Source organism: Cyrtonyx montezumae, unplaced genomic scaffold, assembly GCF_038088225.1.
Source record: "Cyrtonyx montezumae isolate F1298 unplaced genomic scaffold, pur_monq_1.0 scaffold_11, whole genome shotgun sequence".
NCBI classification, from domain to species: Eukaryota; Metazoa; Chordata; class Aves; order Galliformes; family Odontophoridae; genus Cyrtonyx; species Cyrtonyx montezumae.
In genome coordinates this window covers 4,893,500-4,914,722 of record NW_027071837.1, presented here as the reverse complement: position 1 = coordinate 4,914,722, position 21,223 = coordinate 4,893,500, and the positions used below count along the sequence as shown (strand labels likewise).

The following is a 21,223-nucleotide window of genomic DNA, read 5'->3' as shown; positions in this document are numbered from 1 at the left end:
ATGATTGCAGTTCCTATTCTCATAAGGAGCACAGGTGGGAGGAAGAAGTCTTGAGAACCACTTTTTTCCCTAGTCCAGCCACGCTAGCACCTTGAGAGCGAGGCTGCGTGTCAGATACCTCGTGCCTTACTGCCAACTTGAGCATTTTGCTCTCCTTAAAGTGAGGAAAAAACTGTGGGCAGCACAGTCTGGGTCTGGGCACACAGTGCTGTAGGGTCCGTGACTTCGGGTTGCTGTTCTGCTCGGCTGAATCCCATGCTTCGAGAGAGCGTGGATTTAAATGAAGCGGCTTTAACTTCTCATGAATAAAAGCATTGTTGCTGGAATTTGTTTTGTATAGCATCCCTAGCACGATAACACTGTTGGCCACACTCAGAGCGGGTTCTGCTGATAGCAGCTGCAACACAGACCACGTGTTACCGCAGAGGGGACTCTGAAGTTGCAGATCAGGAAGCTAGAAACACGGAACAAGAGCGGTGGGGCAGATGCAGAGCAGCCTGTTGCACGCAGGACTGTGTGGTGCTGGGATGTTGCCTTCTCATTTTTCCACATTGCAGGCCCCCCCTGTTCGGTGAAGGAGTGAGTCTCCTTTTTACAGACTGCTGGTCATGATACGTTTTGCTGTTGTATCTGCTGTTCTGTGTTGCAAGGTGGGACTTTTTTCTATAAGGAAGGGTGCTAGGAATGCTCTTGTGAACACTTGTGGGGCAGCCCCACATGGCCCTGGGCTTCTTCAGAGTGCGTGAGCTGCAAACAGCACCTAACCCTAAGAGCATTGTGGGTTTTGGTCTGTGTTGGCTCTGAGCTGCTCCTTCCAAGAGCTAAGTCCCTATCAAAGCCCATACCACAAAAAAAAAAAAAAACTTTTCTCAAATTTGTTTAACTGTTTTTCTTCTGAAGTTGCAGAACGTTCTCCTACCTGGAGCCTTTTTTCCCAGAAATAGCTCAACTGTTTGGCTAAAAATAAATAAAATCAAACAGAAACCCAACCTCAGACAAGCGAAATGTTTGTGTGTGCAGCTTTGTTTGGAGAGGTTTGAAACTGCTGCAAGGAGGGGCTGGAAAGCACCCGTCTGACGTTAGAGCAATGCTGCCAATGAAGTCCTTTGTGTTTAGAAACTTTTCCTCTGAGAATTAGATACATGCAGGAGTTGCATTTTATTCTTCACTTGAAACCATTTCTGACTCCAGTTGGTATTTTGCTGAGAATAGTGATGTGCTGTATTGTATAGGCAAGGTTTGGCTTCTTGCTGAATTGCAACTGCAAGTGTGGCAATTTGCTTTTAACAGTGGAAACTATAAAAGCAAACAGGCCCTCTATTAATAGCAGGGGTTTGGGGCTCATCTTTAATGTGATCCTGTTGCCCTTGGTTTATGTGCTTTCTTTTTGATTAAAGCAGCTGCTTTCTGTTTGTAACTGTTCATATCCTCTCTGCTGGGGAGGTTTTTGAAATCATTGTCTTGAGAAAAAGCAAAACTTGCTGAGAACGTCATCAGAGTCTCAACGAGGAGAAACTTTCACTCTGAAATAAGCGTCTGCTCATCTAGTGAGTGTTTTCAGCCAAGGGTGCTGAGTTGCTGTGAGCATCCTTCTGCCCTAGGGTCTCATGTGCTGAGGCGTGTGGCTGAGAGCAGCCTGCCTTTGGATGTTCCTTGGTGCTGATGGACTGCATGCAGGTGGGAGACTTGATCCTTTTCCAGCCAGGGAGGAGGAAGTCCTTGGGGCATGTTGTCTAGGAAGGGTGGATTTGTGTCTTTCAAGAAACTTGGGACTGGGGTGATGGAGTGTGTTCTTAAGCAACTTGCTTTTCCCAGGAAATGTCATTTCAGGGGATTTTCCAGTGGAGTTTCTGTATTTTAATTGTGCTCAGGGACTGGGTGCCAATGCTGGGAGGTATCCCTGTGCCCATCTCTGTGCTTGGCTGTTCCTTCTGTGGAAGATGCCCACTGGAGTCCCCACTGAACCCTGCTCCAGGGCTGACAGTAGTTGCCAGTGTGCTTTCACAGCTCAAGCTTGGAAAATACCTTACATGAGACCTCGGACTGAAAGCTGCTTCTCCTGGTGCATCATCTCAGAAGTATTTCCGTGCTAGCTGAGGTTCACTGCTGGGAAGCGCAGGCTGGCTTTTGCCTGGCAGGTTTTGCTAGTGCTGTGGCTGACTGAAAGCACACTTGTTTTGGACTTTACCTGCTTGTTCTCTGCCTAGACAGTGGACTTGGATCTGGATATCTGGGCTTTGATCTCTACCAATGATTAAATATCATCACAGGAGAAATGCAACCTCTGCTCTTCTTATCTCTGGTGAGAAGACTGTCATCTTTGTGCCCCTGTTCTAATAGCCAAGAGATTGCAGGGCTGTGAGCACCCCAGCCTTGAGGTTCTGTGCCCAGTGGGGCTGAGGGTCATCACTGCTGGGGCCTTTTGCACCATCATGCTTGTGTCAATAGTGAGCACTGCATGAACCATGTGTGAGTGGGATGGGCCTGTTCAGCTCTGTACTGTCCATGAGGACACTGTGTACATCAGAAAGTGTGTCTTGCTGAGAAGGTGGGCAGTAAGTTCATGTTTGGTAATAGTAAGCCACTTCTGGCAATAATGATATCGTAGAGCCATATAGGTTGGAAAAGACCTATGACATCACCAGGTCTAACCATCACCTAACACTACAAATGTGCAACCAAATCACATCCCCAAGTACCACCCTCGTGCACCTCCATGATTAAATTCTTCCTGATACCCAGTCTGTACCTCCCGATGCAAGTTGAGGCTATTTCCTTGTATCCTCTCACCTATCACATCAGGAACGTGATTGGCAACATCTTGGCAGGTCCTTAAAGAGAGCACCAAGGCCTCCCCTCAGGCTGAGCAGCCCCAGTTCTCTCAGCTGTACCTCATAACTCTTGTTTTCCAGTCCCATCACCAGTGCTCCAGGTAGGGCTTTGCAGTGGAGCAGTGTGTGTGACCAGCTGGTCTAACACCATTCACAGCGATACTCTGTGATATCCTCTCTGTTGCAGTTTTTCTTTCCTGTGGTTCTTTGCACGCTATCTGCAGGGTGGCTTTACTAATGCAGTACAGCCCAGCTGCTCTCTCTAACCACTGCACTGCAGTTTGCTGAATTATTTTGTCTTTTCTAGCATCTGACCACCAGGTAGTTCACTGGCTGGATCAGTAAGTACTGGATCTGGTTGGCTAGTACTTTGCTTTTTGCAGTACGTGTGGCTCTGGGATGTGTGTGGATCTGTTACGTGGATTGCAGTCACCCATTTCTCGTTACAAAGCAATGCTTTCCCTGCAGTGGTGGTCTGCCTGGCCCTGGTGCAGCTCCTGAATTTCTCCATGCTGCACGAGGCTGATGCTCTACTTGCGTGTTGTTGCTTCTTGTTTGCACAGGACTGGTTACCTTGACCTACAGCACCTTTCCTCCTGCCAAGAGGTGGGAGGACACGGTAAAGGTGGTCCTCAGCTTCTCCATGTGGTGAAAGCCTTGGATGCTGTCATTATCCCTTTGCTTCCAGTGGAATCCAATGGGGATGAGTTTTCTGGGAGCAGATTTTGTAAAAACAAGAGGGGGATAAAAGAATCACTTAGAGCATTGCTTCTGTGTTTTCATCCTTGGGGCACGTGGTTGTGGCAGACGGGTCCTGCAGATTTCAGACCTCACCTTCAGTGCTGCCAGCACCACTGGACTGTGGCCAGAAAGTAGCCTGGAGATTTTGTTTGAAGATGCTTTGTCACAAATGGAAGGGAAAAACATCAATATGCATTTAAAATCTCCTTTCACAGTCCGTCCTGGATGTGAAGTTGCTGCAATAGCGATACATCTGCTTTCAAAATGTTCTGTACTCTCTTGCTTTGTTGTATCTTGTATTGCAGCAGTCATAGGCTGTAAATGAGACTTGCTGGAACTCAGCACTTTATCGAGCAGAAAACACCTTATGATTGCACTCCCAAATACAAATATATATATATGCATTAAAAAAAATCTTTGTACATTAAAATTTAGATGCATTAAATATAGATATAGGTGCATTAGAAGTATATAAACAGTTGCATTTGCTTATGGAATTTCTCTTGGGCTTAGCCAAAATCAAGGGGTGAGCTCCTCGGATTGGTTCCCACCTGCATGGGATGAGTGCTCTGCGTGTTTTGTTTGGATTTGTTTTTTTCCCCTGCTGCTTTCACCAGTGCTGCTGCTCTGGTTGTGCCATGAGGCAGTGAAGGGCTGAGCTGGGGGAGCTGACCCTGCACAGCAGCAGCTGCCACCTTCTTTGCTACTCTCACATATGGGCGCTTCCTGCCAAGAGAGCGTGGATGTGCTTCAGAACCAGCATACTCCAAATGGCTTTTTAGCTCGTTATGCAGTAGCTGATATGCAGTTTGGAGTAACTATGAATGTCTTCTTTGGGCACCTGTTGTATGTCATTGACTACAGTCATTATTATTTTTTTTTCCTGAAACTTTGGTCATTTTGAGGTAGAATTTCAGCTGAAGCTGATTTGCTCTAAAAGCATGCCCACCCTTGACATTCAGCTGTAATTGATAGCATTTGTAGTCAGTGACATTTGTTCTGTTCTCCTTAATGGAAGGTTAATGCGCTTATCTTTGCCATGGCTGTTTGTAAAGGGCTTTTTGTTTTTTTCCTGCAGCTGAAATCAAGGCTGAGCACCTGGGAGGCCGTCCTGGTGGGGCATGTGGGGAGCAAATCAGTCTCAGTTGTTTTTTATTTTACTCACAACTTGAACAAGATTCCAGTTCTGCCTCTTCTGTAGCCGTGAATGAGCTTTGCTGTAGGCTTTTAGCTCAGCTGAAGTCTGCAGGATTTAAGTGGAGGGTCCTCAGTGTGGCCCTGGTCTTGCTGTTGTATCTGGAGGGGTTGGTGATTTTCTGCTGCATGCCTTGAAAGAATTGGAGAGCAGTTGTCTTATCTGGCCTTATCTTCAAGTATGTTACGTACCATTTCTAAGATTTTGTAAGGTAATTGCAAAGTGGAAGGCAGGCGGTGCTCGCTTAATAGATGCAATTTGTTTGAAATACTGTGGGAGACACAGATCTGCAAAACAGGAGCACTCTGTTTTTCTTGCCCAGTACAGGATACGTAAAAGCTGAGTAAGATGTGCAACAGGCAAGACCGGATGATTTAAAGCATTTCTTAGCTCTAGTGATCCAGGCTATTTTCAGCAGTAATAAAAATTAAGTGCTGCTAGCGTATGGTGAAGCCGTGTACCGTTGCCTGAGTTTCAATTGGCTTAAAGGGGGGCGGGGGGGGGAAAGTCTCACTGCTGGGAAATTAAATGAGGGAAATACAATCCACTTCATGAGCAGCCCTGCCATCTTTGATGATGATTCCCATGTAATTCCTCCCCGGGGCTGGAACAAAGCGCGGCCGTGGGGCTGGGCGGTGATGTAACGTCCTGCGGGGCTGTGTGGCCAGGCTGCCTCGGCCTCAGCTGCAGCACTGCTTTCCTGGCTCGGAGTTCTGGGTTTGTTCTCTCTCAGTTGAAGGGGGTTACTTTTTTTTCTTTCTTTCTTTTTTCTTTCTTTCTTTGTTGTTTTTTTTTTCCCTCTCCCCTTTCCTCACAGCTCACCTTTTCTATGAATGCTTGCTCAGCGTGGGCGCGTTTGGTGGCCAAACTAATTTTGTGCAGCACCTCACTTTCAGCGCTTTTTGCTTCTTCCAAATGAAGTTGAATGGATGGAAGTGGGACTTTTCACTTAACAGATACCATTCCGGTAAGTGCAGGGTGGGAAGACTGAACGTGCAGGGAGAGAAAATCTTGAGTGTGAAGAAACTTGTCGTGATAGTGGTGAGGACAGAAACACCCTTCTTCCTTTATCTGTCTATGGAAAGAGGCTTTGGGGTCGGGCAGGATGGGAATGGCTGGGCTGCATGTGCCATGAGTCACCGGGATCATATCCCAGCCTGGATGCTGCCCTGTTCTCCCACACGTGGCAATACAGCTCTCACCCTGCTTGCTTCCGTGGCCGTGATGCTGAAATCCCTTGTGCACCAGCATCCCAGCGGGCAGCCTGGCTCCATGAGGCTTAAGTTCCCACGGATGAGCTGATTGCCCCCTGCTTCAAACCCCTGATGTTGTGCAGCTGGCTGTGCTCAGCCCATGGGCTGTCGGATCCCAGCGCTGCGGATGGGTAACGTGTGCTGGGCTGGACTGACTCTGCAGCTCCTCTACCCAGCCTGGCAGCAACAGGAGCCAAAAGGATTTCCTGAGGATAAACAATTACAGGCCACGTGTTGAAGGTTTCTTTCTCGCCGGGCTAATTGCTCTGCTCCCAGTAGCTGGTGTAGCTGCATGTGCAGCCCAGAGCATAGATCTGGATGCTGTATTGACCCAGATGGAGAAAATACTGCGGATGGGGTCTGGGGCATCTGAAGCTGCTTCTGCCTGGGAGCAAGGGCTGAACCAGGTGATCTCTCCAACTCTTCCCCCTTCCCTCCTCCCTATTGCTTCTGTGTAAACGTTTCTCCGCAGAGCAGCAGGGGCAGGGTTAGAAGACAGCAGTTTTAACTTGTTCAGAACAGGAAGAACTTAACCCAAGGAAGCAGGGGCAAACAGGCAAGATCCCAGCAGCTGGGGCTGAGCACTGGGTGCCCGGGGCTGCTGTCCTGCAGTCAGAGCTGGGGCAGGTACGGGTGGCTGGAGGAGCATGGTTACAGAAATGTCACCAAGCAGAGAAGCGTACCATGGCATTTAGATTTCAGTTGTTGTTTCTGTGACTGAAGAACTGAGGCTTTCCAAGGACCAGAAAACAACTAGAAAGCCAGCAAATTATAACTGTTCGGACTGGAGCATGCACTGACAGTTGCAAACTTTGAACTTTTTTTTTATTTATTTTTTTAACCCAGCTTGCTCTTCTGCTAATTTTTGCCAGAGCAAATCGCTGCCTGTGTGCTGAAGAGCTCTCTGCCTTTCTAAAATAGCTGCCTGCAAGCAGACGTGTGCACAGCGTGAGCTGGGAGGGGGAGAGGTCTGGAGGAGGGAAGACCTCACTGCATTTTCTTTGTGACCGCTGTAGGAGCATTTGGGCCCATGTTCAAAATCCTTCTTCAGTTCTCAGCTCTGGAGTGTTCCTGCGATACTGAATTGGAGATGCCGGCAGCATGCTGGTTGAACTTTATTTTGGTCTGCCAAAAAAAAAAAAAAGAAAAATGCTGCTGCAATGTGAAGGAGGGTTTTGTAATCCTGGCTCCTGCAGGGCAGAGGGAAGAACTGAGATCCTGAAAACTTCCAGAGGGCAGCGGTTGTGCTCGGACAGTAGCAGCATACTTTCCACAAAGTAGCAGCAATTAAGTGAGGTTTTCCCAGTTGGTATCTGCTGGCTTTGGTCTGCTGGGCTTTCTGCATCACAGCCGATCCTGGCTTTCTTCAAATTGCTGCTGAGCTGAAGCTGTAATTACGGATGATGTGGCGTATGTGCTGTGAAAGCGTGGTGCTGCGTGATTTGTGGACAGGCAAAAAAGCACCCAGAAAGCTTTTAGGCTTTTTCATCCCCACAGTGCTTCGTGTCCCTTGGGATGTGCAACACAGGGACGTGCGGTCCGCCTCCTGCTCTGGTTAGAGCAGGCTTTTTCCATAGCTCAAACTACCAGGTTTGGAGCATAATGGAGTTAATTAAAGGACAGCAAGCGACCCATGATGCTGCTGGCCGAGGGGAGGATGCTGTTGGCTGTGAGGCTGAGCAGGAACGTGGGCACTGCACTGGGGTGCACAGGGAGCCTGACTGGGATCTCCCCAGCTCTGCCGGGAGCTACAGGTGTCTCCTTTCTCTGCCTCCAGTTGATCCCTTGTATCCCTGCCTGCTTCTGTCACCATCCTGTGGGACATGAGGAGGTGACCACGTAGTCCCACATTTTCCCAGCCCGTGCTGTTGAGGAGACAAAGTGGAGGCCACTTAGCTGAGAGGATTGGGGCAGGCCTCCAGCCTCACGCTGCTGCAGCAGCACACGTGGCCAGGGCCTCTCATTAGAAGAACTAAGGGTCACTGCCTGTGTCTGGCTCCTCTCGCAGCAGATTAATCAAAGCCATAAGTGCTCTATTTTCAGGCTCTTTGGCATGGCTTGCTTCCCCGCATGCGCTCAGCGGGTCCGTGCTGGCAGGGCTGCCCCCAGCGATGCTCCTGGGGCTGGGCTGTGCTTCTGGCTCCAGGAAAGGGGCGGTTCCTGCAGGGAATTTATCTGGAATAGAATTAAAAACACTTGGGTTTCCTCTCTCCACCCTCCTTACATCCTTCAAGTAGCTCTTTCCCTTGCTCTCCACACCCTCTGTTGCTTTGTGTGCTTTTATTGCCAGCTGTATTTGCTAAATCAGCTTTTCCAGGAATCTTGGTTGGTTTGGGCTGTGCTCTTCCTGAGCCCGCTGTCCTTGCTGAAGGTGACGGTGCCCTGTCCGTGGGTGCATGCAGCAAGGCCGTGTGTCTGTGGGACAGGGGACCTTGTGTCACTGGGCTGTGCCTCAGCTTTCACTGAGAAAAGTGTGATTTGGGTAGGGGGTGATGTGTGGGAGCACACCTTTTCAGCCCTGCTGGGGACAAGGGTTTGGGTGCTGAGGCCCTAGCAGCATGGATTTGTGCTGACCACGCTACCCTTGCTATCAGTGAAGAGGTGTTGCCGTTTTTCTTGTTTTCAGTGGCATTGGTCCTTTTTCCATCATATTGTCCTTCCACGTGCATGTTGCTTAACGGTCATTGAGGCAGACCCCCTGGGCAGCTGCTCAGAGCCACTACTGTTACTTTTCTCTTAATTTCCCTTTTTCATGTGTTTAAATGGCGATTTTCTACCACACTCTCTTCCTGACCATCCCTCCTCTACATGTGGCCACCCAGCACAAGTGACCTTGCTCCCATTTCCTCTGGCTGCCCTGTGCCTTGCTCAGCTCCAGCTGTTTGTTGCCAGTCCTCTGGGTGCTCAGTGCTGCAAACACAGGTTTATTCCCCTTAGGACGGGACAGGTTATCAGCTCTTGCAGACACAGTTGAGAGTGCAGTTGATGCAGATCGATGGAGTTCGCTCTGTAAATTGGGAGATCTGCCTAGCATGTGGTCCGTGTGGGTAAGCATAGTCTGAGCTGCTAAATTATTAAGTGTTTTGTCAAAGTGTTGCTTGTACTCGCACTGAAGTGATTCAGTGCGGAGAGTAATACAAAAATTGGCAAGAAGAATTTCAATTAAAAATATATAGGTTGGGCAGCAGGGCTGAGCAGGCAGGGAGGACGGTGTGCTCAGCTGCTGGTACGGCTGCCTGACAGTTTGAGGGGGTTATGTGAAATTTGTGGGTTTTTTCTTAAAGTTGTACACCTGTTTTTCTTGTTTCTGAGGAGAAATGAAACAGAACAGGCTGATTTGGGAGTAGTTATTTCTGTTGGCTTTTTTTTTTTAAATCGTGTCACCTTCTCTACTACTTCTGTGATACGTGGAACAATGCAGGAGTGATTAGACTTTAAACTATTCATGAGATCTAAGGCGAGTAATGTGGTTTAATCTTCCTCCTGCATATATTTAATATAAGCTGTGATTTCATTGAAATGGTTGAGCTTTGTACTTTTTCAGGGTAATTATTTCTGGTTTTGGTAGACAGCTTTTTTTAATGCCTGTGGTTGTTGTTAGATCTGTTTCTGTGAGTTATTTGTCTTTACTCTGTGGCTTGAAGATATCTTCAGCACACATGAAAGGAATTCCTTTCGATTAGCTTTTGGTTGATGTGCTTCTTGCAGCCATACTAAATCAGATGTGTTTCTTTTTCCCCCACTGCTCCTTCTGAAGACAAAGGAAGCAGGTAGCACAGATGCTGGTTTCCACAGCCCACTTCTGCAGAGCACGAGTTCATCTTGTGTTGAACTTGGTATTTGCCATTAATTTTTACCCAGGTTTGCTAATTTTTAGCAAGATGACTGCGTGCCAGCCTGTTCCTGTGCAGGGTGCTGCAATAGTTTCCCTGAAATTTGGGAGAGCCAGTGAAGGAGTGGGAGGTGCACAGATGGAGAGAGGTACAAATTTAGGCTAAGAATGTTGGGCTTGGTGGGAGCTGAAAGCTAAATTCTGCCGTGTCTGTGTAGTGCTCTGATTGCTTCAAGTCATAAATGCTGTTGGTAATTAGCTGCCCCCACCTGGCCTGCTGCCATCGAGCAGTAGCTGTTCCCAGCTCGTCCCAAGAAAGTTGCTAGCAAAATGCTGAGCCTCAATTAACCTTTCATGGATATATTGATAGATGGGCTTTTAAAATTTGGACAGTGTAAGAAAATAACTATCATTCCTGGTGCCTCCTTTTCAGAACTGCAGGTTTCAGACAGTCAGCTGTAGTCTGCAGGAAAAAGAAAGCCATGTAGGATATGGGACACTTGGGTTCTGCTAGAATATTTAAAAGTAATGTGTTGATCTGAGTTCCTTATGCTGTAAGGGAGTCCTAAATCTCTTCTTGAGTCTCTGAGTGCTGCTCTGAAGATGTAGCCATCTATGAGCGACCCGCAGAGCCGGAGCTGAGCGAGCACTGCTTGCCCTGTGCACACAGAGATGTGCACCCATTGTCTGTACCTGGGGAGAAATGGAGACATGCTTAACAAATGATTAAAAGAAATGATTTGCTGCCAAGTGTGGGCTGGGGGTTGGTCCCTCCCCTCTGAGCCACGTGCCCAGGGGTCTCTGGGCCTGCACAGAGCAAATGAGACTGAAGTGCTCCACCGCTTAAGCAGAAAAATCATCCATTCTCCTGACGTTCTGTTGACATAACTGGCATTTGTATGAAAGTTAAAATGTGTGCTTATTCCTTTAAAATAAACTTCCCGTGCAGTGAATTTGTGATGTGAAACTGTCTGCTTCATTATTATTACTATTTTTTTTTGTTATTATTATTTTGGATGTGAAATAGCATCCAAAAATAGCACTGAACTCTTTAAAAGTTCAATCATGAGTCCACATCTTGAGGGAGGCAGGGAGGCGTTCCAGGTCAGCTTGAGGGTTTGGCAGGAGAGGAGCCTGAAGGAAGGTGCAGCTTCTGTCCATCGTGGGGCCCTGGGGAGAAGCCTGGAGCTTCCTGAAGCTTTGCCTTGAATTGCAGAATCATTAAGTGTGGAAAAGACCACTGAGATCATCTAGTCCAACCATCAACCCATCACCGCCATGATGTGGCCACTTGGTTTGGCTGAATGATTCCCTGGTTGTGATGTGGCCAAGAAGCTAACTAAAGAGCAACCAGAAGCTGGAAGTTGTTGATACAAATATTAATTTGTTGGGTTTTTTTTTCTTTTTTTTGAGCTAGAAGCTAAAAGTTCCTTTCCTCATTGCCCCAACAGTGTGCTGGGGAGGAGAAGCGGGTCGGTACGCGAACCGTGGTGGTCGGGCACCGGCCGGTTTCAGAGGCAGATGCCTATGTGGCACAGAAGTTCTGCGACAACAGGATCGTCTCCTCTAAGGTAAGATCTCCTCTAGGCTGGATGAGAGCAAAGCACCTGTAAACTGAGGTATTTACTGATGGTTTTGAGGCATTCCCTTTTTGGGGAAAGGGGCAGGTCAGGTATAATGCAGCATGTGAGATGACAGCCACTTAGATTTGTGAAAGGCAGTGGGGATTATTTTATAAATGGATATATACGTGTGATTCCCCTGCTTTTTGTTTCATGGGTTTTTCTCTCTTGAAACAGATCAAAAATAACCCATGCTTGCTTTATCCTTTTGGATGAAAGGGGAAACATTCATGCTGTATTAATGTAGCTTTTGTTTGTTGTGGAAAACTACAATGACACCCATCTACCTTCTGCTTAGCTTTTTCCATGACATTCGTGAAGCTCTTTCAAGAGATTGGGAGCCAATTCAAGTAAAATATCAAACAAGTGGCATGCAGTACTGTCAACACAGCTGGATGCATGTTGTGTTGGTTAGGAGCCATGATGCTGAGCATACTGTTAAGTTTCTACCATGCTTGAGCTGTATGAGCTTTCTTTCTCTCCTTTCTTTATTTATACAGCTTGGATCTTGTTTGTACTTTGTGTCTCTGTGCTGCATTTATACTGGGAACAAGTTTAAAGTCTAAATACCTTCAGTGTGTGTAGCGTTCCCATCGACTTTTCCCTGATGTGCAAGAGGGGTCCTTCAGAGAGCACCTTCCCATGCTTCAGTTCTCTCTCTGATAAATTGTTTGTTTTAGCACTAACTTTGCAGTTCTTCTCTGATGTGCTTTTGAATATTGTGCCCTTTTTCTTTTTTTTCCATTTGCATTTGCTCACATGGACTCTTATGTGAGCAGTCTGTTTTCTAATTGAATGAACATTGATCTTGAAACGTGGTTGCTTAATATTCATTGTTTACTCAAAGCAGACAGAAAGATCAGATGTTAGACCCATTGCTTTCCATGTTGTTCTTAAATTCCACGTTTTCTAAGCAAATGATTCAGCTGCATTCTTAAAATGATTCCAAAGCACAGCTTAGTAATGAATCTGCACAGTTTGAGCAGAACAGCAACTCCAGATTTTCTTTTAATTTGGAAAAAAACTGCTGCAGTGTGCATTACCTTTTCATTAAAGCTGTGTCTCCTGCAATGCCCATGTAGAAGCTGTTTGTTGAAACAAGTCCCGTGGTGTTTATCTTTTTTTGCTCTCCCTTGTCTCCCACTGTGTGGTTTGGGTTACTTTAACAAAATAGAAACAGTTGACTAACTTAAAACCAACTAACAAAGAAGTCCCACCTAACTCCAAAACAATTTCAGCTGATAATGAAGTGGTGGAGAGGGCCAGAGTTTGTGATGCAGTGCTGGAAGAGGAAGCCAGAGCTCAGCCACAGCTGTATTGTGCCCATCAAAGGGGATGGCAGCATTGGTTCTTGTACCTCCTGCCTAGTTTACCTCAATTTAAAGGAGAACTCGTGTCCTGTCGTGCACAGATGCTTCCCATTTGCAGCCCAAACTAAGCCCTGTGTCTTGATCTCTTTGTGCTGGTGCCTGGAAGCTGCAAGGTGCCCAGCAGCCTGTTCCTCTTTCCCCACAGTACACAGTCTGGAACTTCCTCCCAAAGAACCTCTTTGAGCAGTTTAGGAGAATTGCCAACTTCTACTTCCTCATCATCTTCCTCGTGCAGGTAAGAGCTTTCTGTGCTGAGCTGTGTGCCGGGGCATTTCTTTTTACGTACTGATGGTAAGCACAGCTTGAACACCAAGAATTATGCTGTAACCTGCCTCTTGGTGCTTATGAATGCCATTCTTTTCATTGAAAGTTGTGTTATAATTCTGGTAAGCATAATAATTTCAAGGCATAATAGTTGCAGTTTTGGGGTCTGTCTGAGGCAGTGTTCAAATGTCTGCTGAAGTGACTTAAAACGATCTTAATTCTTCAACTGTTAACATCAGTCAACAGGTGAAAGTATGTGTGGTTAATGCAGCAGAATTAAGATCTAGGATTGTGTGGCTTTTGTCATTTGTAACTTGCTCTATAACAACATGTATTCTCCCAGGTAATGTGATGTTCGTACATCTTAGTTACAGCAGCTGGGGGAGAAGGGCTGTATTCAGTCAAATTTGGAAAAGGCATGGCATGAGCTCTAAGAATATGACGTTCAGGATGCTGTTCTCCACAGGCTGAATAGCAGATTTCATACATGGGTGAACTTCTGCTCTGCTTTGTGGCTTTGCTAAGGGACAGGCTCAGCAAACCTGAATATTTGTTTTCTGTTCTGTCAACCAAAAAGAAAAGCAGGCTATCAGAATGCGTTTTTGGGGAAGGGATGGGGAGTCATCACAGTGCCTTTATTCACCTTTTAAAATCTGTACTTGAGCATGAGGTTTACCAGATTCCTTATTGTAGGTATTGAGGCATCAAAAATCCTCCCCCAGTAAGTGCACAAGTAGCACTGTGAACAGCTTGCATTTAGATGGCATCTCTGGCATTTTGTTGGGTCAGGTCTCAAGGTATCACTCTCCCCAAGTCTGCATGTTTAAAAGACCTCACATTTTGAACCTGACAGCAACGAGTTATGGTTTATGGCCATTTCAGCAGCTGCTAGAGAAGCAAGAGATCCCAAGGTGACGGCTGTGCACAGCTCCTGGCAGCAGTGCAGGAGGGCAGCTCACCCTGGCATCAGCTGCTAGCCATCGCTTGATTTTACTGGCATTGCTCCCTCGTGTCAGAGGGAATCTGTAACTTGGCTGGCACTGGAGCAGTGCCCTGCAGTTGGGATGTCCTCATGGAGATGGCCTTTTAGAGATGTGGTGTTGTGTTTGGTCTGCTGACCCTCTGCACATTAAGGACACGGCTTGCTCTTGATTCTGCTTACAGAACTCATCAGCTGCCTGCCTGTTTTAATCACAGACACGTATAGGTGAGGGAAGGGTCTCGTTCTTCCTCCTTGTTCTTACTCTGTGAGCTTAAAGAAAGCACTCACAGGAGTTCTAGTCACTAGTTATAGCATGGTAAATGGCATCTAAAGCTTCAGTGTTGATGTTTATCTTCACATTACTGTAAATTATTAGAGTTGCTCCAAGCTGCTTTAGGAGCACAGCCTGGCAGTACTTGCTGCCAAGCACCAAGTTCGGCTCTTGGTTGAGAGAGAGGTAAAGAAAGTACACACGTTAAAAATAAGGCACTAATTAGTGCACTAACAGGGATACAGATAGCTGTTTCATTAGTGCTAATATTGCAACACCCATGGGAAACTGAGTCAGCTCCTGGAGGAAACATTGCCCGGTGTAAGTATGGTCAAGGTGTGTTTGTAGAGACCAAGCTGGTAGCAGTCAGCTTTTTAAGGAGTTGCTAGGGATGAAAGATGTTCCTTATGATAGATAAAGATGACTTGTGGATTGTGGTCTTCAATCTTGTAAACAATGAATTTGGAATAAACTGTTCAGTAACAGAAGGATTTTGTCACTTTTAAGTGGATCCAAATTAAGCTGTTGCAGTCCTAAAATATCTCAAAAATAGCTTCACAGTTGTTTGCCTTTGATGGTTTGGCACGCAGCTCGTGCATCCCTCTGCTTCCCACCAGCAGCCAAGGAAGAGGAGCAGTGCTGAGCTGTGGGCTGTGTGAGGAGTGCAGCAGCAACCTCCAAGCACATCAGTGGGTTATTCCAGGGACTTCATCCAACACGTGTGTTCGTACCTCTATAACACAGCATTTGTGGCCAGAAATCATATTGTTTTAATTAAATACATGCAGCTGAATGTTGTCCAGTGCAGAAAAACTCTCATGGCGTAGCAGTGAGACTCAGGAAACCTGGGGCAGATATCCCTCAGCTCTCCCTTGCTCTGTCCACTTCTTGTGGGATAAACTGAAGCTGACTGACCACGCTTCCAGAGTGCCATGCTCTGTGTGCCATGTCTGCAATTCCCATTGCTCACTTGAGGTTCCTGCAGCCTTCTGTTCGGAAGCTGTGACACTCATTAGGGTGAGCCATGGGTTGTGTTCCTCAAGGACTTGCTGTGTTTACCTTGCTTTGCCCTCACTTTGCATACTTCCCACCCCTGTCCTGGCTACTGTGTGTGCTCTGTGCTCCATGTCAGCGTTGTTTGGCACTTCTCAGTTTAGGCCAGGCCACAAAAATGGCAGTGTGCAGCATTTCAAAGAGTTAATTTCCATGTAGCTTGCTCCCAGTGCTGCACTTAAGGCAGCCTAAAACAACAAACCTACAGATGCTGTTGTTTGTGAGTGTGCTAGGAGAATGCAAACAAACGGGGCACAACAAAGGCCCTTTGTCAGACACAAAGCGTTTCTGCCTGCTTCTCTGTCCCTTTCCCTCTCAGCCCTTCACATCTGCATACTGTGTTCCCTCCTCTCCAGGGATGCCAGGAGAACAGCCACATTCCTGTACCCCGGTTTCGGGCTGTCCCTGGGGAAGCCCTGAGGTCTGCTCTGGTTGCTTTGGTCCCTGCACAGTGTTTGGCGTGACACAGGGAGCAGTGCTGCTGGCGGTCCCTGAGGCCTGCACAGATGGGCTGCTGCATCTCGACACAGGCTGTGTCTCAACTCTGTTTGCTTTTGGGCTGCTGCCCTCCTGCTGCTGGAATGATGCTGGCACTGAGCAGGCATGGGACGCCTGCCTTTGGACACTGTGAGGTGACAGGCTTTGCGTGCTGTCCCTTGGGAGAGGACACCTCCATGATGAATCCCATCAGTGAGGAAGCAGTGCAGCTCTTCGTGCTCCATCCCAGTGATGAACCTGTTTTGCTGCTCTTCCCCTTCAGACCAAGTCATGATGCTGTCAAACAAACAGTGGTTTCCCACAGCCCCGAGGTTTAATTAAAGTTGAAGAGGCTCTGCTGGGCTTGGTTCCTAGGGGGCTCGAGGCCCAGCATGGGGACTGCAACTACTGACCCTCATGTGATCTCTGTGCTGTGCTTAAATCATGCTCTGAACTCCACATTAGAGCCCCAAGGCAAAACATTCATTTCTGGTTTATTTAGATGCTTGTGTTCCATTTCACAGTGTATTTCCTTGGTAAATTAGTGTGGTGTATGTTGCTTCTAGCATCTCAGTGCCAGTGGTTCAAGAGGACTGGTGCTGCCCTCCCGTTCACAACTGCCCCTGATTTGGGGTTTTGATGTGCCTGCTCTTCATTGCCAAAGAGGATTTTTTTTTCTGAAAGAGAAATGTTTTTTCTGAGGCTCAGTGAGAAATGAGGGCGTCTTGCTTTTCACATATGGATGCAGCTTCTGCCCCATGCTGTTTCCCTGCCTTGGTTCTCTCAGTGTACCAAGCACAGTTCTGCACCCATGGCCAAAGTTTTGCTTATTCTGCTGCCTGAAGCAGGTTGTCATCAGTCTGCTCTTAATGTCTGCAGGTGATAGTGGACACCCCGACCAGCCCGGTAACCAGCGGCCTTCCGCTCTTCTTTGTGATCACCGTTACAGCCATCAAACAGGTACCAGCAATAATTGGGAGAGGGAGAAAACCTTCCTGTTGGCATGTTCTCGGGTTGCATGGCAGAGTAAATCATCAGCATGGGCTGGTAGAGTCTGGGAGCCTCTTCTCAGAAGGTCTCTTCAAGGGACTGCATGCTGAATGTGGATGCTGGTGTATCTCGTTTGGCAGTGTAAAGCATCCCCCTCTATGTACTGTTGAAAGCGAACTGTGGTGGACGGTAAAGATATGCTGCTTCTCTAGGTCTGACGACTTGAATTTTTCTTCTCTTTTTAGAAATGTTCTTGTACTCTTCACAGGGCACAGAGATGTGCTCCAAATATAGCCAGTGCTCTGCTGCCTCGTTGGTAAATGGAAGGGACAGGTTCAGTTCAAACTCAGCTAGCCTTGAAAATACATAGTCCTCTTTCTTCTTGCTGTGTTACCTCTTTTCTCCTATCACATGCACGTGTGCCACTCTAAATTTCCTCAGCAGAAGTAATAAATAATAAGATAAGTTACTTCTGCAGGGGCCAGAGAAGGAGAGCTGGAGTAAAATCCATCTGCTTCAAGTATGAATGTTTTATTCTTTTGGTGAAGGCTGAAGAGGAAGAGACTTGTCCTGCGTTACCATAGGAAAGGGTCACAGGGTGCTAAGCATATTATTCATATTATCAGCCTGTTCTTGCCAACACTGAGAATAATAGAAACATGTTACAGTAATTTAGCTGCTCGTTGCATGCACTGCATATAGATTATTTTTTGTGTGTTATTTTAATCTGTTCTGAATCTGTCAAATATGCATATGAAGTTTTTAAAATAAATTGATTCAATCTGAGCTACTCTGGTTGATGTTTAGTCAGGCATGAAGGAGTTCTGAGGACTGTTCAACTTACTTTTTTTTTCCCCCCTTTTCCCTCCCAGTGCATCTTACTTGGTTAGTTTACTGCTCCATTAAGAGTTTTGTTGCTTGTATTTGTGTACCTAGGGGTACGAGGACTGGTTGAGACATAGAGCTGACAACGAAGTGAACAAAAGTAATGTCTTCATTATTGAAAATGCAAAGCAAGTGCAGAAAGAGAGTGAAAAAATCAAGGTAACCATTAATAGAGGATTCAGATGTAATATCACCAGAACAGATGGGACGTTGGGGTCTGTGGTAGATGCTGGTGGCTGCAGCAGGGATGTGCTGCGGTCTCACCGAGCTGCACAAGGTTTTTCTGACTTCTGCATGAGCTGCTCTGAGAGTCCTTCCCAGTTAATAAGTGAAGCTTCCTTTGTTTGACTGCTTTTGAGAAGCTGTCTTGCAAAAGCTGTGCCTGTGCTGACAAATGACAGATCTGTCAGTGTTCTGCATTTGTCTGGGACAGGCAGTCCTCTTCTATTTCCAACTCTCCCAAGGACACCAGGAAAGTGCACCGGCTTTGACGTTAATTTATCACCCTGCACTTCAGATTAGTACAGAGTCTGACTTCAGTAAGATTCAGCAGAGAACTGAGTAATTGTGGTGCTGCGTGGGCAGGCTGCCTTGGTGCTGGGTGGGGTTGACCCCCTGGGCTGTGCTCTGATGCTGGGGCACCTGCATGGCATGGGACATGCTGGTGGGGTGCTCAGCAGGCAGTGAGCTGGATCCTCTGAGTAGTTTTGGCTTTTGGTCTCGATCTCGAGTGCCTTGATTCCTCTTTTAGCCAAGGTGATTTCTTCTAGGCTTTGAGAGGAGCTAAATCTGTAAGCATCTAATAATATCAGAGAGGTTTTTTCATTGAAGTGTCTCTCTTTTTGCAGGTTGGAGACATAGTAGAAGTGAAAGCAGATGAGACCTTCCCCTGTGACTTGATATTTTTGGCCTCAAGTAGTACTGATGGGACCTGTTACGTCACTACAGCGAGTCTGGATGGCGAGTCGAATTTCAAGGTGATGGGGATGGATGGGCAGCACGCAACTGAAGCTGGTGCTTGTGCAGTGTGTGTGTGTGAGAGAGATGATTAATTGGAGGATGCTCCTGCAGCACCTGTCCCCATGGCCATGGATATATTTAACATCTCCTTCTTCTGTCTGTTCTGTGAGTCAGCAGCCAAGCACTCTGTGGATTGTTTGTTTTTCTTTGTTTTCTTAAACAGCCATTTCTGCTGGCACTGCCCCAGATTGATCCCTTCTTTATCAGAATAAATATCTATAGCTAAATAGTGTCAATAAATACTTATAAGGCTTAGCTGCATTAGTGTCTGTCCTAGGCCGTGTGTTACTGCTTTCTTGCTCCAAGCATGTCTTGAGATCTGGTGGATAGGTAAAGCAGCAGCTACAGCTGCTTGAGCTTATAGTTCTAATTTCAGTACCTGCTAGCCCTTTTATTTAATGAAGATATTTTGGTGTGATTTGGGACTTTTTGTGGTGCTGTGTCTTGACTTGTTTGATTTGGGGAATTTCTCACCAGTGAGCAGAAAACCCCCTCTCATTTTTGATTGATTTTCCTTCTTTTTTTTTGGTATGTGTTTTCTTTTGTTGGTTTTTATTTGCTTTCCTCTTCCCTGAATCAGAAGTGAAATTTGATATTAGCATTGACCAGGATGAGTCTCCTCTTTGGTGTGTTTCTTTTCATTATTTTTCTCCCTCTCTCCAAGGGAAAGGAACAGTAAAATTGCATAGGTCACAGGACATGAAAGTTTGTTTGCAGCTGTGTTTGATGAATAGTTACATAGATAATAGCAGCTGCAGTAGCAAGAGTGGAAGTTAGTTTGAAATTTCATGATATCTTCCAGCCCATTTTGAAGTTGGGGAATACCAGTGTTGATATAACTGTATGGGGTTTCCAGCTCATCTCTTAATTGGTGGCTGTTAATTGGTGCTGACAGTTGTGTATATGAGCTGATGCAGTGTTGATGTACTGAGTGGTTCTACTACTGAAGAGGAGTACAGCTTTGGAGTGGTGTGAGGCCAGAAGCAGATATCCATGTTAAATAGGCAGCTGCTTATTAGTGTCAGGTGCATTGTATGCAAGAGTTAAATTTTTCAGAGTCTTGGCTCTTAGGAACCTGAGCTTTAAGCAAAATGCTAAATTTCTATATTAAGCACTGTATTTTTCTCAGTTCTTGGACTCCTCTAGGTGAAGGGGAGCTGTCTCCTGTTTCTTGATTAAGGTGGAGACTGAGTTGGAAGGTGCAGGGCGGAATAGAAAAGCTGTCTGGGGAAACAGAGCTAAGATTAAGAAGCAGAGTGTGTGGCAGAACTAGGGTGAAGGAAACACATGCAGGTACTCACAAAACCTCCTCCACACTGGCAGCAGTTGCCCACCTGTTGGCCATTTCTTGGTGCTTGTTAGGTTGTGCATATAGGAAAACATGCCTAGGAACTGGAGCATGGTTATAAAACAGATTGTGGCAGGGCTCTGTCTTTGCAGCATGAATCTTCAGCTGTACGTTATCTAAAAGAGCTTGTGTTTTCTAAATAGGCCGAGGGACCGTGGATGTAAAGATTGTGGGAGTGATTAGGAGGCTGCTTTGAAGCATCATTCAGTAATTGCAGTGTCCATGGAGACAGGGAGCAGTGGATGCAATAGTTGGCACAGTGGCCTGATGTGATATTGGGCACTGCGTGAACGTTTCTGGGCTGCTTCTCAGGAGCTGTGATTTATAGCAGAAGTGTGTGTGCTTCCAGTACAAAAGCCCAGGCAGGTCACCAGCATTCAGGTGGGCGTTCATAGCATCACGACTGTGTGCCTCGTGGGAGGAACTGCTACACCGTGCACAATGAGAGGAGCACAAATGAGTCAAGGAAGCTCGTTAATAAATTTGTTGATGAAGACGGATTAAGGCAGCCTGTTGCACAGCCCGCAGTGGTTCAGAGCTGCTGGCAGCTCCTATAAATAGTGCTTGCAGGCAGTGCACAGATCCTTGTGCACTTCCTAGTTAATTGTGAGTGATGGAGCTTCACTGCACCTAAAAATAGCTTTGGGGCCGCCAGAACTCAGCCTGCTCCCTCACCACTGGGGCTGGCCTCTCCTTACCCCCAGAGCGTCCCAGGGGCACACTGGGAGATGTGGGATACTGGGTGAGTTGGTGACCCACCCGAGCTGTTTCCAGGGCTGCCACTGAGCTGAGCCTTGTGTGCTTTTTCCCCCCAGACTCACTACGCAGTGCGGGACACCACCGTGCTCTGCACAGATGAAGCCATAGATTCCCTCACGGCCACGATCGAGTGTGAGCAGCCACAGCCAGACCTCTACAAGTGAGTGTGGGCATCCTCACCGCTCCGGTGAGCTGTCTGTCCTGCAAAGACTCAGCTTGATCAGTAGCAATAAGTCATAGTTCACTGAAGTGAGTGGTTTACCTTATAAATAAAATGTATTGGATGAAACTGCTTCTAGGATTGGACTGTCCTGGTTGTTAAACTCTTGG

At 46.8% G+C, this 21,223-nt stretch overlaps 1 protein-coding gene across 3 annotated transcripts in view; it reads left to right on the top strand.

Moving 5' to 3' along the window:
• Positions 1-21,223, top strand: part of ATP11C (ATPase phospholipid transporting 11C) — a 48,468-nt gene that overhangs the window by 3,672 nt on the left and 23,573 nt on the right. The window contains exons 1-7 of one of the 3 annotated variants that reach the window (XM_065729467.1): positions 5,658-5,734; positions 11,304-11,423; positions 12,990-13,079; positions 16,771-16,851; positions 17,818-17,925; positions 18,615-18,743; positions 20,950-21,053. In XM_065729467.1, the coding sequence (XP_065585539.1) occupies positions 5,693-5,734; positions 11,304-11,423; positions 12,990-13,079; positions 16,771-16,851; positions 17,818-17,925; positions 18,615-18,743; positions 20,950-21,053 (674 nt within the window). In that variant the 5' untranslated portion in view covers positions 5,658-5,692. Of the gene's footprint in view, positions 1-5,657; positions 5,735-11,303; positions 11,424-12,989; positions 13,080-16,770; positions 16,852-17,817; positions 17,926-18,614; positions 18,744-20,949; positions 21,054-21,223 lie in introns of those variants that run through there. The other 2 variants (XM_065729465.1, XM_065729466.1) reach the window with 2 other exon arrangements.